Source organism: Gadus macrocephalus, chromosome 5 (assembly GCF_031168955.1).
Source record: "Gadus macrocephalus chromosome 5, ASM3116895v1".
NCBI lineage: Eukaryota > Metazoa > Chordata > Actinopteri > Gadiformes > Gadidae > Gadus > Gadus macrocephalus.
The window spans coordinates 11,818,147-11,836,398 of NC_082386.1; the positions used below are offsets into that span (position 1 = coordinate 11,818,147).

The 18,252-nt window shown below is 49.5% G+C and overlaps 1 protein-coding gene across 2 annotated transcripts in view; it reads right to left on the reverse strand.

Moving 5' to 3' along the window:
• Positions 1-1,614: 1,614 nt before the first annotated feature.
• The window catches only part of tmem260 (transmembrane protein 260), a 32,215-nt gene continuing 15,577 nt past the window's right edge, over positions 1,615-18,252 (reverse strand). The window contains exons 4-16 of one of the 2 annotated variants that reach the window (XM_060052332.1): positions 15,820-16,015; positions 15,506-15,619; positions 14,742-14,921; positions 14,606-14,646; positions 12,927-13,001; positions 11,731-11,836; positions 11,291-11,463; positions 9,827-9,998; positions 8,860-8,999; positions 7,285-7,458; positions 5,117-5,170; positions 3,640-3,724; positions 1,615-3,297 (exon numbers count right to left, since the gene is read on the reverse strand). In XM_060052332.1, the coding sequence (XP_059908315.1) occupies positions 3,034-3,297; positions 3,640-3,724; positions 5,117-5,170; positions 7,285-7,458; positions 8,860-8,999; positions 9,827-9,998; positions 11,291-11,463; positions 11,731-11,836; positions 12,927-13,001; positions 14,606-14,646; positions 14,742-14,921; positions 15,506-15,619; positions 15,820-16,015 (1,774 nt within the window). In that variant the 3' untranslated portion in view covers positions 1,615-3,033. Of the gene's footprint in view, positions 3,298-3,639; positions 3,725-5,116; positions 5,171-7,284; positions 7,462-8,859; positions 9,000-9,826; positions 9,999-11,290; positions 11,464-11,730; positions 11,837-12,926; positions 13,002-14,605; positions 14,647-14,741; positions 14,922-15,505; positions 15,620-15,819; positions 16,016-18,252 lie in introns of both variants that reach the window. The other variant, XM_060052330.1, reaches the window with a different exon arrangement.

The following is an 18,252-nucleotide window of genomic DNA, read 5'->3' on the forward strand; positions in this document are numbered from 1 at the left end:
GCCAAGACAATGGCCCCGCTCCATTAAATAAAAACGTTAAAAACACTTGCAAGCAAAGCCTGGCGCAGCGCGGAGACATTGTGTGTTTCGGCACAATGGGTGCAAACCGAACCGCACCGAGGCAAACATACGCTACAACGCCGAGGGCTGTAAACACCTGGACAAATACGTTCAGTAAACCCGTCAATACGCCCTGCCAACACAGCAGGTACACAAACATGGGCTGCCACACACTTGGATACACTTAGTAAAACTAATAGAGAAGCCTTTTTTGAGTCCAGCCGACCGACACTGAGAGGAGCTTCACACACGGCAGCACGATGCACTGCGGTAAAAGGACGATTTTTTGACAATGGTCGCCTTCACTGACTACGGTAACAATATTGTAACGTTCTGGATTCAGAAAAGTATTTGGACATTTGTGAACGTTGAAAAAGTTAAAAGTCCACAGCTGTCGAAGAGGCGTCGAGATACCGCTGCCAGGGTTTGGGAAACATTTCCAAAGATGGACGCCACCTGGTGAACGTCCTTCAAACAGTTTCCTGCTGCTTAGGAGGAGGATCTGCAGACAAAGTTTTGCAAGAGTGCAAGATTCCGCGAAATCTGTGGCCAGCTCAGTATATCATGCCTCTCACACCCTCTATTCTCGTCCCAAACACACACCCCTCCCTCCCTCCCTCCCACACTCCAAGTCTCCATCCAGCCAGGGAGAGGAGAGGAGATAGGCCCCAGCTAGTAAAGCTGTCTTTTCAGCTCCCTGCTCCGGCTCGCTCTATCTGAGATACACAGCAAGCGGAGGTGTCGCTTTTCCGCTGGCATTTCGGACAGTATCTACTTATAGACGAGGAGGGAAGAGAAAAGGAAAACAGAAGGGGTATTATCAGAGAGGGATGAGAGCAGCAAAGGCATTTTGTCTTTTTATTCCCCTCCTAAGCCGCGGGCTTTGCTCCCAATCCGATTGGTCGATACGGCCAGGGATGTAAATGAAATGCAAAGAGGAATGAGGCTGGCTTCCCATCGCCTGTCCCCCCCCCCCCTTCACACACTTCCATCCGCCCCCCAAGTCTCCCCCCCCCCCCCCCTCTTCCCAGCCCTTTCTCTTGCTGTTTATGGCGTTGTGTTCCTGGTGTCTTCCATTCATAGATTTGCTGCTCTGCCTCGTATCCGTCTCGCCCTCTCCCACCTCGCCCTCTTCCTCCTGGTACCCCCCCCCCCCCCCCCCCCTAACCCAACCCCACCCCCTCCCTCCCTCTCCATGGCTGGGCCTGACTCTCCCTTATCTCCCCACACGCCCCCACATTCCAGCGTTGCCGTGGCTCCCTGCCTGCATCCCTGGTCACGGCGATTCCACGCGTTCCCCCAATCCTCGGCAGCACTGTCGGTTTAGGGGTGGGCAACTGACTCTCTCTCGGAGACACACACGGGGGGAGAGAAGAATGGAGGGGCTGAGAGGGAGGGAAAATGGGGTGAGAGAAAGAGAGAGAGAGATGGGGGCGACGGGAGGGGGGGCGACCAAGAAGAGGGCAAAAAGTAAAGTTAAATATAGGGCAGACGATGATGGACAGGGAAAAGGACAATGTGAAGGGGAGAGAAAGAAGACAAACACCAGAGATCTGAATTTCTGATTTAATTGACTAATACAGTAAGCCACCACCTTCATGTGTTGTGATTCCTCACAGTATTCTGTGCAAGGTAAGCAATCAGACTCAGACCATGAGAGCATTCAGATAAAAACGGCACCCCATTCCCGCCCCCATTAGCTCCCGCTAAAGATGCTTAAGGAGGTAAACAGACTTAAAACAATTGATTAAAACGGCGAGTTTAACACTTTAGTAAAATAGCAAGACAGCAGGTCAGAATGTGCGGTACTTGACCTTCTCAGCCCCCTTCTCGTCGAGGCTAAAGACCTACTTCACCTCAAAGACGCAGAGATCCTCCCAAGGTTATAATCCTATCCTAGAGATCCTATAGGCTTAAACAGCAGGAGGATGCGGTCCTCAGTAAGGACAGCCACACTCCCAGACAGTGTGCGACTGAAGCCTCCCTGTGCTGGGCGGCTCTCTGCGGTACATCACCTGGGTCTCTGGGCCCGTCTCTGCCTCCCTGGGGATGCTTGGCGTCCGGTCTGGTTCAGTCTGCCCCTCCACGTGTGAGGCCACTACCCTAGAACGAGGTTCTGTTTGTTGAGCTGTGTGCATGTGCGTACGTGAACGTGTGTGTGAGGACGCTCGCACGAAAAAAACGCACATCCACGTCATTGTAGCTTCCGCTGTTCTGTTTAAATCCGCAAAGGATTATCGCTGTGCTGTTAGTGGAGAAGAGGGGAGGGAATCCATTCGGTTTCGAAACGTATAAAAGGACCATCTAAGATAGAGTGATGGATGGACGGAGGGAAGAGGGAGGGCTGGGCAGGCAGGGGAAGAAAGGGGACACAGTAGAAAACGCCAGTGAGCAACGGCACCAGTCTGTCCCAGATTAAACAGCAGCACTAATCCCCGTTTTGGCGCTTGGAATTGGGTTTTCCCCTCAATCCCAGCCCAGCTCTTTTTTTTCTCACATTAGCAGCAGGCAAAGGCTGAATAATCATCACATAAACGCTGGTCAGAGTGGAGGGAAAAACACAGGCTGTGAAGATGCAGCCGAGTGAGGCGGGAGTGATTTGATTGGGGTCAACTGGGTTTTCCCAAAGTCCAGGCCTGTCCCGGGAGGACCCGGCGGGTCAGACGGGAAACATCCAGTCCACCAAAGTCCAATCACGTCCACCGTGTCTGCTCGGCTTCTAAACCACGTTGTGGCCGTAGCCTCACTGTGTCGTCTCGTCCCACGGTCCCAGGCGGCCCCCGTAAGGTGCCAGTCCCAAACTCACAAGTCCCATTCAACCCAGTGCAAAGAATCTCACGTAATCAAGAAATCAATCATTGTTTTTTTCAACAAAGTAGTCAGATCAGACCTCCAGCTGGCTCCCAGGAGCCCCCTCTCTCCGCTTCCACCCCGGGGGCGGGCTACGTTAGAGGGGCCCGACGGGGGGCCGGTTCAGGGGCCCTGCACCAGGTTCTGCCGGAGCCGCTCCCGCTCCTGGAGCAGCTGAGCGATGGCCGAGCGTATGGCCGGGGCCTGGGGCTCCTGCCGCTCCTTGGTCAGGTACAGGGAGAAGTGCTTGATGCCGCAGGACAGCAGGCGCTCGGCCACACCGGGCCCCTGGGGGCCCGAGCGGAGCAGCCTCTCGCAGGCCAGGGCCATGTTCCTGTCCCAGTTGGGGGGGTACACTGGGTAGGCCTCCACAATCTCCTTGTAGAGCTACTCCCCGTGACACACACACACACACACACACACACACACACACACACACACACACACACACACACACACACACACACACACACACACACACACACACACACACACACACACACACACACACACACACACGTTTGTTTTGAAGAAATATGCGCGGCGGGAACACAGCCAAATGGTTTCTGAATGTTTCAATATTTATATCAACCTCAGCAACACATCCCCGGTGTAGACACCGATGTACACTTCAACCGGACAACACCCCCCCCCCCCCCCCAACCTGACTAACTCTGACCCTGTGTGGTTGGCCGGGGTGACCCCCCGTGTCCGGCGGTGTAGACTCACGGTGTAGGACAGCTGATAGAGGCGTGCCTTCCCGTCGCCCTCCATGCCCTCTGCGAGGTCGTAGAGGAAGAAAGCCGTCTTCATCCTGAAACAAAGCCAAGGCGCGCGAGGGGGCTAAGTGCGGCATGGACGAGCCGCGGCGCTCTCCGGGACACTGACTTATGTAGATGCCCCCCCGCTCGGCGGGGACGCACATGCAGATGCTCTCGCACACACGGCTGATTTATGGAGATGTCCTGGCACGCCGTGCGGCTCTGGCAGCCTCCTGAGGCTGAGCACGGCGCAGAGAGGATAGGCCAGCCTGTATGAGTCTATATAGGAGATCTACTGGAGACTGTACCTCCACTGGTATCTGTTAGTCTATATAGGAGATCTACTGGGCTCTACTAGGTACTGTACCTCCACTGGTATCTGTTAGTCTACATAGGAGATCTACTGGAGACTGTACCTCCCCTGGTATCTGTTAGTCTACATAGGAGATCTAGTGGTCTCTATTTATCTATATAGGAGATCTAGTGGTCTCTATTTATCTATATAGGAGATCTACTAGTATATATTTAAGCAATAGATCACGCCAGGCTGTGGTATGTGCTCATTATACCACTGTTAAGGGGCGTTGTCCGGCCCCGACGCGCAGCGGAGGGCCGGCGACCCCCTTCACAGTGGTATAATGAGCACATGCCACTGACTGAAGTGATCTATTGCTTTTATACAACGGTTACTGTTATGGCGAAACGAAAGTCATAGACACACTACATTTAAAAAGAAACCAAGAAAGTCAAAGTAGCCGTTTTATTAAAGACTACCAAAAAGTAGTCCCTCCTGGCTGCCGCTATGCATCGACGGTCGCTATGCAACACACTTTAGCGTCCCTCCGATAGAGCGGTTCGCCGGCAATTTATCCTATGGAGCAGTTCACTCGCCGATTTTAGACTTCAGTGAACTGTGCTATTGCTTTTATACAACTGTTAAAATTATGGCAAAATGACTTCACACACACACACACACTAGTAAAAATACGGTTGTATTCTTTGACACTTTCCACTTCAAGGCGCGGAGTGATACTTTCACAAAATGATGGGGCGTCATAGCAGTTATGTATACGCTCATTATACAACAGTTAGGAACCAATCAGATCGCTGGAATCAGGCCCCCCGTTGTATAATAGTCTATATAGGAGATCTACTGGTCTCTATTATATATTGTTCATTTACAGGTATCTATTCGATGTTGTCTACTAGATACTGTACATCTACTTTTATATATTAGTCTATATTGGAGATCTACTGGTATCTATTAGATCTCTACATTTACGGGTATCTATAAGAACATCTTGCATATCTAGTATCTATAGTCTATATTTCATATCTAGTATCTATAGTCTATATTGTATATCTTGGCTCTAAAGTCTTTAGTGTATATCTAGTATCTATAGTCTTTATTGTACATCATAGGAGGATTAGAAGGTATTCCTCACCTGGCCTGCCACATCTCTTCGTTAGCAACATGCTCCCAGGAACCGGGATGGAAACTGTCAAGGAAAACACAAGAAATTCAAATAAGATATATAAAATACTTTGAAGAAAAAGTACCACCGATTTTCTTTTTGTTACTTTGGCAACCATTTAGTTGTTCAACAGGTACATTACTACAAATATGCAAAACCGTAATAAAATATCAGAAAATAAACTTGCACTGGCAATTGTAAATACATAGATACAAGAAAAGGTAAGCTGCATAAACCTTTATTGCTTTTCTATTGGGTACTTTCTTTCATCTCCACTTTGAAGCGAACGCAGGATGCTTTGCTTGGTTCTGCAGTTGTTAACGAAATAATGTGTAATTTGCCAATACGGTAAGAAAGTGTTCTAACTCGAGCTACCAACGTCGATTCAAATCACAAACACAGTCAGTAGTCTATCTGTAAGCTTTAACCTCCTAAGAGGTTAATTATCGACTTGAACCTGACTGATTACTGAACGGCATGTGTCTCAAGAGGTATAGCTGGTAACAGGAAGGTTGCTAGTTCGATCCCAGGCTCCTCCTCGCTGAGTGTCGAGGTGTCCATAAGCAAGAGCCCTAACCCTAACAAAACTGTCTGTCGCCTCGAATAGTTCACACCGCTGTTGGTGTATGAATATGAATGGGTGGATTGTAGGAAATATTGTAAAGCGCTTTGATTGACTACTGGTTAGAAAAGCACTAGATAAATGCTGTCTATTTACTATCTCTATCCCACCCCTCACCTTATTCTGTTGCATCACCAATCAATCATTGACCTCTTCTTCAGAAATACTGTTTTGGCTGTGTACGGCCTAGCGAGAGGGCGGAGTAACATCACAGTGCTCAGAACAGCCGCCCCTATACGAGCGGCGGGCTGCGGGCAGAACGCGCAGCTTTGACTAATTCCACTTTTGACACACTTATTGACAAAAACGCAATGAGGAACTCATTATCTTCCTCACTCGCTCTCACTTGAAATGGCTGAGGGCCTAATGTCTCGCTTTGGTTAAATTAAAAATAAATAAATATCTTAAATATATATATATATATTAAATCAAGAAAGGGGAGCACAGCTGTATTGAGGACCGAGGGACGATCTGGAGCCACTGGTGGAGCCACTGTGAGACCACTGGTGGATGTGTGTGGGTGTTAGGGCTGTCACTTTTTATTCGAAGTTCGAATATTCGTTCGAAGGTGGGGTGAAAAGTTCGAATTCGAAGTGTAATTCTCCATTCGAACTGTAAAAATGCGCTATAAAGAAGAGAGCGGCGAGTGGCTTCTCCTCAATAAAGCGGCCCTCCTGGATCCCCGCTTCTCCCGGTTAGTCCACCTTTCCCCTGCACAGAAACATCTCGTGACTGAAAGCCTCTCACACGAGCTCACTGAAACGGAGACCGACACTGATCGCACACGACAGGGAGAAAAGTCCGCTGCTGCGCTGGGCGCGATGGGCAGCCTGTTTGGGGACTTATACAGCACGGCTGACACAAGCAGCTGCAACGGTAACGGAGAGCTGCGAGACTACTTGTAATTTTCTTTCCGTAAGGAATAAAAAGAGCAGCATGCCGTGTTGGAGGTCGGCCTCACAGATTGTTCGTTTATATAGGCTGTGTGTGCCATGGACGACATGCGCTCCGCATATCGCGCTCCGAGCAGTTATTGTTAATGTGTAAAAGACAGCCGCACTTGTGTGTCAGAGCTTCCTCTTGTTGTGTTTACAAATGTGTTATCAAAGATGTGTTTTTATCCTGTGCTGTTATGAATTCAGTAGGTATACGTGAGGTATACGAGAGCAACATAAAAAATCCAGACTGTTGTCGTGTTCTATGGGGGGGGGGGGTCGTCGAATGTATTCGAATGTATTCGAATTAATTATGGACATTCGAAATTCGTTCGAATTTCATTTTTGGAAAAAGTGACAGCCCTAGTGGGTGTCTCTGTCTGCTGGACACTGTGTGTGTGTGAGTGTGTGTGTGTGTATGTGTGTATACGACGTATGTGGTTATGTGTGTGGGTTGTGTGTGTCTCTCTCTCTGCTGATCACTGTGTGATGGACACTGGACGTTGGATGTCCAGTGTCCATCACACAGTAAGTCTGTGTGTGCGTGTGCGTGCGCGTTTGTGTCTCTCTGATGTGGGTACCTGTTGTGGGGCTGGCTCCACTGGTAGAGGTTGCGGGTGCGGTGAGCCCAGTCCTCAGGGTGGAAGTGTGTGTGGGCTGGGACAAGGTGGTCGCACACGCCCAGGGGCCAACGGGTGAAGCTCCGCTCCCAGCTGGGGTCCCCATCAGTCAGGCCGATGCATGCAAGCACAGGCCTACTGCGCATGCGCATGGGCGCACACACACACACACACACACACACACACACACACACACACACACACACACACACACACACACACACACACACACACACACACACACACACACACACACACACACACACAGGGGTCTAAACCACAGGAGGTACCATACCCATGCCCATTTTTATCTCTGTCTGTCTGTCTGTCTGTCTGTCTGTCTGTCTGTCTGTCTGTCTGTCTGTCTGTCTGTCTGTCTGTCTGTCTGTCTGTCTGTCTGTCTGTCTGTCTGTCTGTCTGTCTGTCTGTCTGTCTGTCTGTCTGTCTGTCTGTCTGTCTGTCTGTCTGTCTGTCTGTCTGTCTGTCCGTCCCTCCCTCCCTCCCTCCCTCCCTCTCCCTAGCTGACCCCAAAGAGGTCAGCATTGCCTCTTCTGAGAACTGGGGGGCACTTGGCCAGGTTAATACTGCCCCCTGGTGGGGCTTGGCCCCAACATGCTCCCCAGCTCAGCTTTCTGTAGTCAGTGGTTCCTCACGATAAGGTGGCAGTGAGCAGTAGTTATTTCTTCTTAAACTGAAACCAGTTCATCGTTACAGAGGCACTTGACTGGAGTTAATATTTTCCTCCTAACCCGGTCAGTTGTTTAAACTAGGGCCCGACCGATTTATCGGCCTGCCGATTTAATCGGCCGATTATAGCCTTTTTGAAAATAATCGGCATCGGCCAAAAAGACGCCGATTACAACCGATTATTATTATTATTATTATTTATAATTTTTTTTTTATCAATGTTATTGCGATTAGTATCCTGCAGATTGCGTTCATACTCGCCTTGCTAACTAACAACTTTAGCTGGAGTAAAAAAGAGGAGATTGAATTTTACCGTACAACATGAAAGCACGCTCGCTCAGGCAGCTGCGCGCTCACCTCACCAATGTACACAAGACGCGTTGTTTGAGCATGTTGTGCCTGTTTTTCTTTAGGTCCCAGGCCATGTTAATTTGTTATACTGTAGACTCTAACGGTGAGACCATACTGCTCAGCACGCACGTGTTAGTCACTGCTCACGAGCGCAGCACATTGGGAGTTAGTTATTTATTTTACATTACACTCATTTTTGACTGTAAATGTATTCTAAAACACTCAAAGGTTCTGCATTCAATTCACATATTCGTCAAAAGTGTTTAAAGTATATTTAAGGTATCAAAAACTACGTTTTATATGTTGTTGTTTTTTTTTGTTTTTTTGTTTTTTTGTTTTTATCGGCCGATTAAATCGTAATCGTAATTTTTCTCTGAAAATAATCGGCATCGGCACTCAAAAATCAATATCGGTCGGGCCCTAGTTTAAACATCATCATCATGAGCCATGGATCATTTCCCTGCCGCCCTCCATCCCTCTAACGTCTCTGTGTCTCACTGTGTGTTGTTGGAGAGGAAGTGCTCCAGGCTGAAGGTTCCTTTCTCCTCCGAGCGCACCGGGTCCCACCAGCGACCAGGGAAGTGGACCCCAGGGTGGTGGCTCCTCAGCTTGGCCACGTACCAGGGGTACGTCATCATCTGTGTGGAGACCCACAGGGTAGAAGGAATATCCAGGCAGAATATGAGATCAGAGTAACAAACAGGCTGCAAATATATAGGGATTTCATACAGGACCTGCACACTTTGATACAGCGTTCACCTAGACTCTGCATAGCCTCCACCCTTACCCTCCCAGCCCCCGCTTGGCACTCGGTTCTATGCACATCCTTACTATACCGACAGCGATATTTTGTTTCTCTTTCTTCTGACAAATGTACTTGTTGTTAGTCGCTTTGGATAAAAGCGTCTGCTAAATGCACTAAATGCACTAAATTATACATACAGAAGCAAAAGAGTGAACCCATCTTCCACAATCATCTCAAAGACATTAAAAGACGTAATTAAGTGCCAACAGTTCCTCTGAAATTATTATTTTTCCCCTTTGTGCTACACTGTCCTGATCAGACGGATACTAACGATGAGTTTGTGTTTCCAACATGCAGTCTTTTTGGCACTTCCAGGTCTGGAGTAGAGATGTTCCGATACCATATTTTTTATCCCGATATCGATTTCTGAACTTGAGCATCGGCCGATACCGAGTATATAACGATACAGCATCTAGCATTGTAACTACTATTATCACAGTTCTTAGTCGGTCGGAGACGACGTGATTCCTATTCCGACTTCCCCCCCCCCCCCCCCAGCACAACACAGCACGTGCTTGTGCCTGTGTAGTAAATGAGCTGCTCATGTGGTGGTATCGGACCGGCTCATAGACTTGTGTACCTGCCGGTACCTGACTGAATTTAAGGATTATCTGAGGATAATCTCTAGTCAGGAGAGTAGAAAGGATCACCGTAGCTGACCTCCTGGTCCACCAGGGTGACGTCGGCCCGCACGCCCTGGCAGTAGTGCAGGTACCGCAGGGTGTTCCCCGGCAGGTCTCCCCGGGTCAGGACGATGGCCTTCCGGGGCATGGAGGCCAGGATCTGCCTCCCGAAGTTCTCCACCACATCGTTGCGGCTCTGATCGCAAGTCCTGGGAGGAGTCGGAAAACGCACGGCATGAGTCAACCGATCACCTGGGTGGTTTATTGACGGGGGTGGGGCTACGTGTGGCTGACTGTGAAGGGCTCGTCTGTGTCTGTGTCTGTGGAGCCTGGGTGTGTGCGTGGGTGTGCGTCGTGTTCCAGGGTTAAGTTGTCAGCGCCCGCCCGCCCTGTTGTCGGGAGGTGGAGGTGGAGAACGGGGAAGACGGGCACTGACAACCCGGGCCCATGCTCGCTCTCCCCTTGATCAAAGCTGCCAGGTGATGGGTGTCAGGCCCTGGCACTCCCTCCCTTCCTGCCTCCCTCCCTTCCTGCCTCCCTCCCTGCCTCCCTCCCTGCCCCCCTCCCTCCCCTGTCGTCACCCTCCTGTAATCTGCCGCTTCCCGGGTGGCTCGCTCTCCTGACGGAGCTCTGCGGATGGAGCTCCGCAGGGGGAGTCTATGTGCTCACCGCGCCGATCTACGGCGCACCCAGACAGCACGGCGGGCACTGTAGGGGGTGTTGGGGGGGGGCGGGGAGAAGGGGGAGAGGGGGGAGAGGGGGTGGCTGACAGGTGGAGTTCAGGCCTCCGGTGTGGAGCTCAGGTGGGAAACAAATCAGGTTGACTCAGGGAAAAAGTGTTGCAAAGGGGATTTTGGGGATGAGAAAAAAAAAAAGGCAGGTTCTGGTTGTTTTTTCAGACCCTCTCTTATTTTCTATTTCTCTGTGTTATTTAAGTGAACTGCAAAGATGTGCCTGACAAAAGGTAAGGGCACGAATTGAATACAGTGGCATCGCTGACATTGAAGAGAAGGGTACGTGTTCGATTTAATTAGACGATTTGGAATGCAATGAAAAGTTAGAAGCAGGACAGGACTAACTGGAGACTTAAGATGCAATTGGTAAGTAGGGCAGGGAGAGAAAGGAACGCGTGTGAGCGCTTGACAGGTTGGCCTGAGCGACATATGCTAGTCGAGTTCAAGTCACTGATGTGTTTCAGCATGAGCCTGCACATCAGCGGCCATAAGGGAAGGGATCCCTCCTCCTCTGGTCACGACGCGTTTCTAACCAGTGGCCACTCACAGTGCTTTACAATACTGCCTAACATTCAACCATTCATGCACACATTCAAACACAGACGACGGTGTCAACCATGCAAGGCGACAGCCAGCTCGTTGAGAGCAGTTAGGGTGAGGTGTGTGGCTCAGGGACCCGTCGACACTCGAGCCGGGGACCCAACTATCCACCTTCCGGTTACCAGCCGACCCGCTCTCCCTCCTGAGCGCCATGCCGTGGTTCTTACCTGTAGTTAGAGTGGGCCATGTGTGCCAGCACCCCCACGGTGACCACCCATCCTGAGGTCCTCCACAGCCCCCGGTAGCCTAGTCTCTTCATCAACCCACCCTTGGGGCCACCCAGAACCAGGCCCGCCAGCACAACGGCGATAGCGTCACTCTGTAGCCAGAAACGCTCCACCTGCAAGGGACCAAACACACACACCTCATGTTTTTTGTTAAAATAATGCTACTGCTTTGATCATTGTCCGGTCTGCCAACCCCCTCCCTGCTCCTTGAGGACATGCACCTGAATGCACCCGTACACTGCTTTAGATAGAGCGCATTGCCAAGCCCCAGTCTACCCCAGCTGCCCCTTTGTCCCAATGGAAAAACACGGGGAGCTGAATGTGAACTAAACTCTAGATGAGAAACATTCATACATTATAAGAGAGACACCCATGCTTACCACACCCAGCAGCAGGGGTTTGCTGATGTCCAGATTGGCCCTCCAAGCGAAGAACAGCATGTAGACGCATAGCATAGTGGTAAACAGCCCGGACACCTTGCCATACCTGCACGGACAACACACACAGTCAACAGACCAGCCACCTGGGCACAGCTGCACGGACACACAGAGCAGGACGACAATAGCTTCCTATGATCATGATCAATGAAATAATGGCGACAACACAACTATATAAACCTGTTTTGTACATGCATGGAATCTAGTTGAAGCATTTCCATTTTGAAGACTTCTAGATTGCAAAGGACTCTGATTGACTGCCTGAGATCAAATGGGAACCCCAGCCAGCTTAGAGGAGTGTGACTGATTTCTGAATGCAGCGTGAGCCATAATAAACCCCTTTGCTGACTCTGACATCGATTGCATCCCAAATGGCTACAATTTCAAAATAAAAGCCAGCTAACAAACAGTACTCATTTTTTGCTGTGGCAGACTCAGGTGCTTTGAGGTGCTGACTGTGATTGAGGGCCACATCAATTAAGTTGATGTAACAGAATAAATAAATTAAATGGCTGTCTTCTCTATTATTCATACTTATGATCGAGACAATTCATTCTCATTCATACTTTTATATACTCATTTAGATATAGTACTCAAATTATACACCGCCCCATATCAAATAACTACAAAACAACGCTTTGTACTTTGTCCCTTTTGATATCCATGATTTGCCCCTCCTCATCATGTGTGTTTGTGAGGTTTCACCAAAGTGATCCCTTGTGGCGGGAGGAGGGGGGGGGGGAGGGGGGGGGGAGAGTGAGGGTGGGCCGTAGCCCTGAGGGGAGACTTCTCTCCTGGATCTCCCTGACCCATCCAGACCCCAGCAGAACGCCAGCAGTAAGCACTCGGTGGATCCCACAGTGCTGCCACACGGGGACACACAGAGCCACTCATTCGCTTGTACACCACGACAAGTATTCTGTTTAAAACAAACGCTCTCTTCGCTTAAATACGGAGAGTTGTGATGGCGTGCCAGCCGGAAAGACACCGGCTCTTTTTTTTCTATTCTCTTCCCGAGATCAGCGTCTGACACTGGTTTTGTTCCGTGTGTTTGACTGCAGGGGATTAGATTTTTTCTTGTGTGGAGGGAAGGACTGGAGTAGTGACAGTGTGAGGCAAGCTCCCGCCGAGAGACTTACCCATTGTAAAAAGCAGGGTAGAAGACCAGGCAGAAGAGAAAGGGATAGTCAGCATACCAGTGGTCCACCTGGGCCCTGGATAAAATGACACACACATGAATACAAAACACAGATACAGACAATAACAAAGATTGAAACCTGTGGACGTTAGTGAGTGAATTCCTCTACCAAAACAAACCCTGGGATTGAACACTGCATTTTAACCGGATTGACACCAGTGGCGCATGCACACATGGCACACACAGACACACACACACACACACGCACACACACACACACACACGCACACACACACACACGGAACTCGCATAGTGCTCGGAGATAGCTCCCTGTCTCTTCCTTAATACCCCATCTCATTTGACAGCTTATTGAGTCTCTGTATCGCTCAGTGTGTGTATGTCAGCACGATGTGTGTGAGCACGGTGTGTGTGTATGTATGCGAGCACGGTGTGTGGGAGTAGTGTGAGTATGTGAGCTCGGTGTGCGTGCACCCAGTGCGAGTACGTTGTGTGTGGTGATGTCAGCTTCTTGAGTGGGTTTACGTCTTCGGTTTGTCGACATGTTGACAGTGTTGCCCCCCACCTCCCCCCACCCTCCTTGAAGGTGTGCCTGTCCGTCAAACAGCAGGAGTGGACGGGTGATCGGGCAGAGGGGGAGGGGGTGCTGATAGTGGGGGGTCTTATGATGTGCACACATTCCACCCCCCCCCCCCCCCCCCCCCCCTCCCCCATCCAACCCCCCAATTCCATCAGTGGGATAGGGATACAAGAAGGCTGGCTGAAGTGTGTGTGTCGATGTGTGTGTCCTTGTTTGCGTGTGTCGATGTGTGTGTCCTTGGGCATGTGTGTGTATGTTCAGATGTGGGTGGCTGGGTGGATGTTGGGGCAACTGACTAGAATATGCGGGGAGGGGGGGGGGGGGGGGGAGGGGGGGGGGGGGGGGGGAGGGGCAGTTATAGAATAGTGTAATAAAAAAAAGAAATAGATAAATAAATATTTGCAACAATTGCAGTGTCTGTCACACTTTAGCCGCCCCCCCGAGCGATGGCCTTGGACCGCCGGAGAGACAGGACGGACCAAACACAGGGACTTCTGGGATGCTGTGATGGAGAGGGATCTTAAACAAGCAGGGGAAAAAAAAAAAAAAAAAACGCGAGAGGAGGGGAGACTAGCGCTCCAGAAGATGATTATGGTGTTCTCCAAAAACCAAGTGGTTTGTCTCTCGCCTAAAGCTGTCGTGTCAGAGGCACAACCCCTGCTTCTGAGGTAGATACCGCAGTCTCCATGCCCTTCCCGTAGCTCCGACCGCTCCTCATTGGGATCAAACCGCCTCATTTTTACTCCTGTGATGAAAAGAAGTAGCCTACTACACTACCGAAGCTGTGTGTCTTCGAAAATGTTTAGGCTGCATTGAAACTCGGCCGCAGCCGAGTCGGATTCAGACCGACGAGTGGATCGACCGATTGAGGGGATTCAGGGGTAAAAAATAAAATGATAAGTTGATAAAAAAGCGGTTCTGCAGCAGCGGTCTCCGGTGGCTCAGATTTGTTCGGGGGGTAACATACGCACTATGAATCGACTGAAATTATACCAGCTTTAAAACAGTACACATGAATATAGATGGAAAGTTATGACATGGCTTCTTAAAAAAAGTGTATGCTTGTTGAGGAAAATACTCACTTCAGCATCGTAGCCACGGTTACAGAGCTCTCCGTCTTAGCCTGAGACGCAGAGGGACCAGGGAACAGTAATCAGACACCATGGATACCGCTGTCAGAGTACTACATTGTGTATCACCAGGTGGCTGTGTGTGTACCAGGCTGAAGGTGCCGTATTCTCTCCTCAGCAGGTGGGTGAGGAAGCCTGAGAGGTCGGTCTGGTCTCCCCAGCTCCAGCGGGCCGTGTTGAGGCTCGAGGAGATGGGCAGGTAGACGTAGGGCACGAGCCCGGTGATGAAACACACTCCCAGGGTCACCAGGAGGCGGAGAGACAGCCCCTGACAGAGTCGATACACATCGAGCAGGGAGGCACATTGATTGATTCTAGTCGATGCAGTCCTAACATACTCTTTGTGAACGGAGCGTTTATTAGTGAAAATGTGTGCAACAATCGTTGTAGTTCATTGTTTGGATCAGAACATACATATGGTACAGGAATACCTTTCACACTTTTTCAATATGATGCTGAAATAATAAAAATAACTTCAATACTGGAAACTTGACCCCTAGTTGGAATTAATAACCTAAGAGTAGATTAAAACCCAAACATGTTTTGTCAATTTACATTTAGCAGACGCTTTATCCAAAGCGACTTGAAAAGGTTCAAACCCATTTATACACCGAAGGCGGGGTCAACCACGCACCGCGACCGCCAGCTCGTCGGGAACACTTAGGGTGTTGCTCAGGGACACCTAGACACTCAGCTAGGAGCCGGCGATCGAGGAACTAGCAACCTTCCGGTTACAAGTCAACCCGCACTACCTCCTAAGCTAAGCCGACTCCCAAATCAGTATAGCATCACTCTTCCCTGCATTTGGTACATGATGGGGCTTCAGTTGGAGGACAGACAAGCTAGACCTACCCCGTCGGAGTGCAGCTGCACTAGGACCCAGAGGGCGGTGGGCACCACAAACAGCACCATGGTGTGCTGGTTACAGAGCCCCAGGCCACAGCACAGCGCCCCCAGGTGGGCAATCTGAATAAACGTACAGACAGACCAAAACAATGATACGTTAACCGAGAGTTAGCTATTGTTTAACAAATGTTGTAACAATACGATCCATTAATTATTCTTACTAAATGGTTGGAGCCCACCTACACCTTTTCCTCACAAGCCATTAATAACGTAACCTCTGTGCCATGTTGGGTACTTCTCCATATTGTCTTTCTAGTTACCTTCCTACGTTTCGAGGCATCTAAGGACCGATTCCTAACGCCCGGATTGTAGAAGCAGGCAATCAGGGAGAAGAGCAGGCCTACAAACAGGTTGTTGAGGCTGAAGACCTCCGCCACGGTGGACCACTGCCAGGTGAGCCTCGTCACGGCGAACGCCCCACCGGCCAGCAGTGCCCCGGGACCCGGACCGGACAGCCTGGAGAGAGGGACCCAAAGGGACACTTAAGTTACATTTAGGGCGCTTTTATCCAAAGCAACTTACAATAAGTTCATTTGTCAGAAGAAAGTTAAACAATATACCGCTGTCGGTACAGTAAGGATGTTCATAAAACCAAGTGCCAAGCACTCACCATCGCTAGAGTAACCCATTCCCCGTACACAAAAAATATAGCCAGGACGTACAACATACAATAAGTGCCTACATTAAATGCCAGGACGTTCAAGGTTCAACTTTATTGTCCCAGTGGGGAAATTTGTCTTGGGCACAGTGCATCATTGCTTTCTTAACATACACAGAGTACAACAGAACAAAAAAACACAACCACAGACACAAACACAACCAGACAAACCAACATTTTAACATCGAGAACATGGACTTAAATTGCCCCTTGCTGTATAACATAGAAATCTACAGTATGGGGATAAAGTGCAAGTGTTTATTGCACTAGAACTTATTGATAGAGTGCCAAGTGCTAAATTGCTTAGTTCTAAAGTGCTATGTGCTAAAGTGCTATGTGCTAAAGTGCTAACCTATTTATTGCACATTATTCTATTGCACATTGTTCCTCAGCTTAATGGAGGCTGGGACAAATTATAATTTAAGGTGGTGAGATTTGCATAGCAGCACACAGAGTCTTCTCCCTGATGACGTAAAACATACACTAAGTGCGTAAGAGGGGTCGGGGGGGGGGGGGGTAAGGGGGCTATGCATAGCTTAGGTGAACTCTGAACAAGCCAGTCTTTAGTGTTCGGCGGAAGCTGGAGAGCGACCCTGCGGTCCTGACCCCGGCAGGGAGCTCGTTCCACCACTGCGGTGCCACAACAGAGAAGAGTTGTGACCTTGATGATCGACCTTTGCTTACTCTTAGCGATGGCGGTACCAGGTGTCCAGCTGAGGTAGCGCTCGAGCTGGGGTGTGTGGTCTGACCAACGCTTCGAGATAGGCAGGGGCAGTCCCATTGACCGCCTTGTAGGCCAGTACAAACATCTTGAATCTGATGCGAGCTACTACAGGGAGCCAATGGAAGTTACGGAAAAGGGGCTGATGGAAAAATACCCCACATGGCACAGAAGCTACGTTATTAATGGCTTACGAATAAAGGGTTTAGATGGGCTACAACCATTTATTAAGAATAATTAATCAATGTATCAATGTTTATTAGACATTTATGTTGTTGTTTAATACCTCCTATTACAAATGGTTACTAAGACGTGTAATATAATATCCTGCCTTATTTATATTGACATATTTTCATATTTTCATATATGATAGTATGGTTTTTCATATACTATTGCACAAATGTTTACGAAACCTTGCTTCAAACATTTAAGACATGTCTTAAAAAAAATATAAAAAAAAAACATCATAAGAACAATTTTAGAAGCAATTTTAATCTTCCTGTGACCCAAGTTTGGTCATTGGACAAGACCTTGAAAAACACCCGCACTGAATTAGGGCAATTCAGCCATAATGAGAATTTCCCTCCCTGGCAGCCCATTGATCTCCAGTAGACCGGCACCCAACCCACCGTGCGGCTGATAGCACTTTATCCTCCGCCTCTTAAATATAATGTGCACAAAAGTTTCCCCCATCCTCTTCTCCTGTACCGTCTCCGTCTCTTTAGCGGGTAATTGAAGCAAACTTGGGATAATCTGTCATACGCTAAGACCCACCACTTACCAAAAAACCAGAGACAGAGGGGGGGAGGAGGAGGGGCAGGCGGGTGAGGCCACAAATGAGGCGGAGGTGGAGGAGGAGGGAGGGGAGAGGAATGATAGGGAGGGAGGGAGAGGGTGTGCAGAGGGGTGAGGATGAGGCGGGGTGGAGGATGAGCAAGAAAAGGGATGGGGGAGGGAGTTGAAAAAGGCCAGAGAAGTAGAAAAGGACTGTAGGAAGAGGAAGAGGAAGAAGAGGAAGAAGAAGAAGAAGAAGAAAAGCTAGCCCGGTGCCTGGCACGCCGGCTCCGAAATACGAACAGGCTCCACAATTAGGGAAGTCAGGCAGTACGGCCCTTTTCCGCCATTGTGTGGAGTGGCTTAGAGTCCTCCTCATCAGCCTATCAGCTAACTGACAGGCAGAGAGCTGCTCTATTCAGCACCGCAGATACAAGCTGCAGGCCAAGCGGCTGCCAGGTCCCTTATGACCCCACAATCCCTTGCCGGTGACAGCTTCAAGCTCCATAGCAAATTAGGCGCGCTCACATTACAATCGCA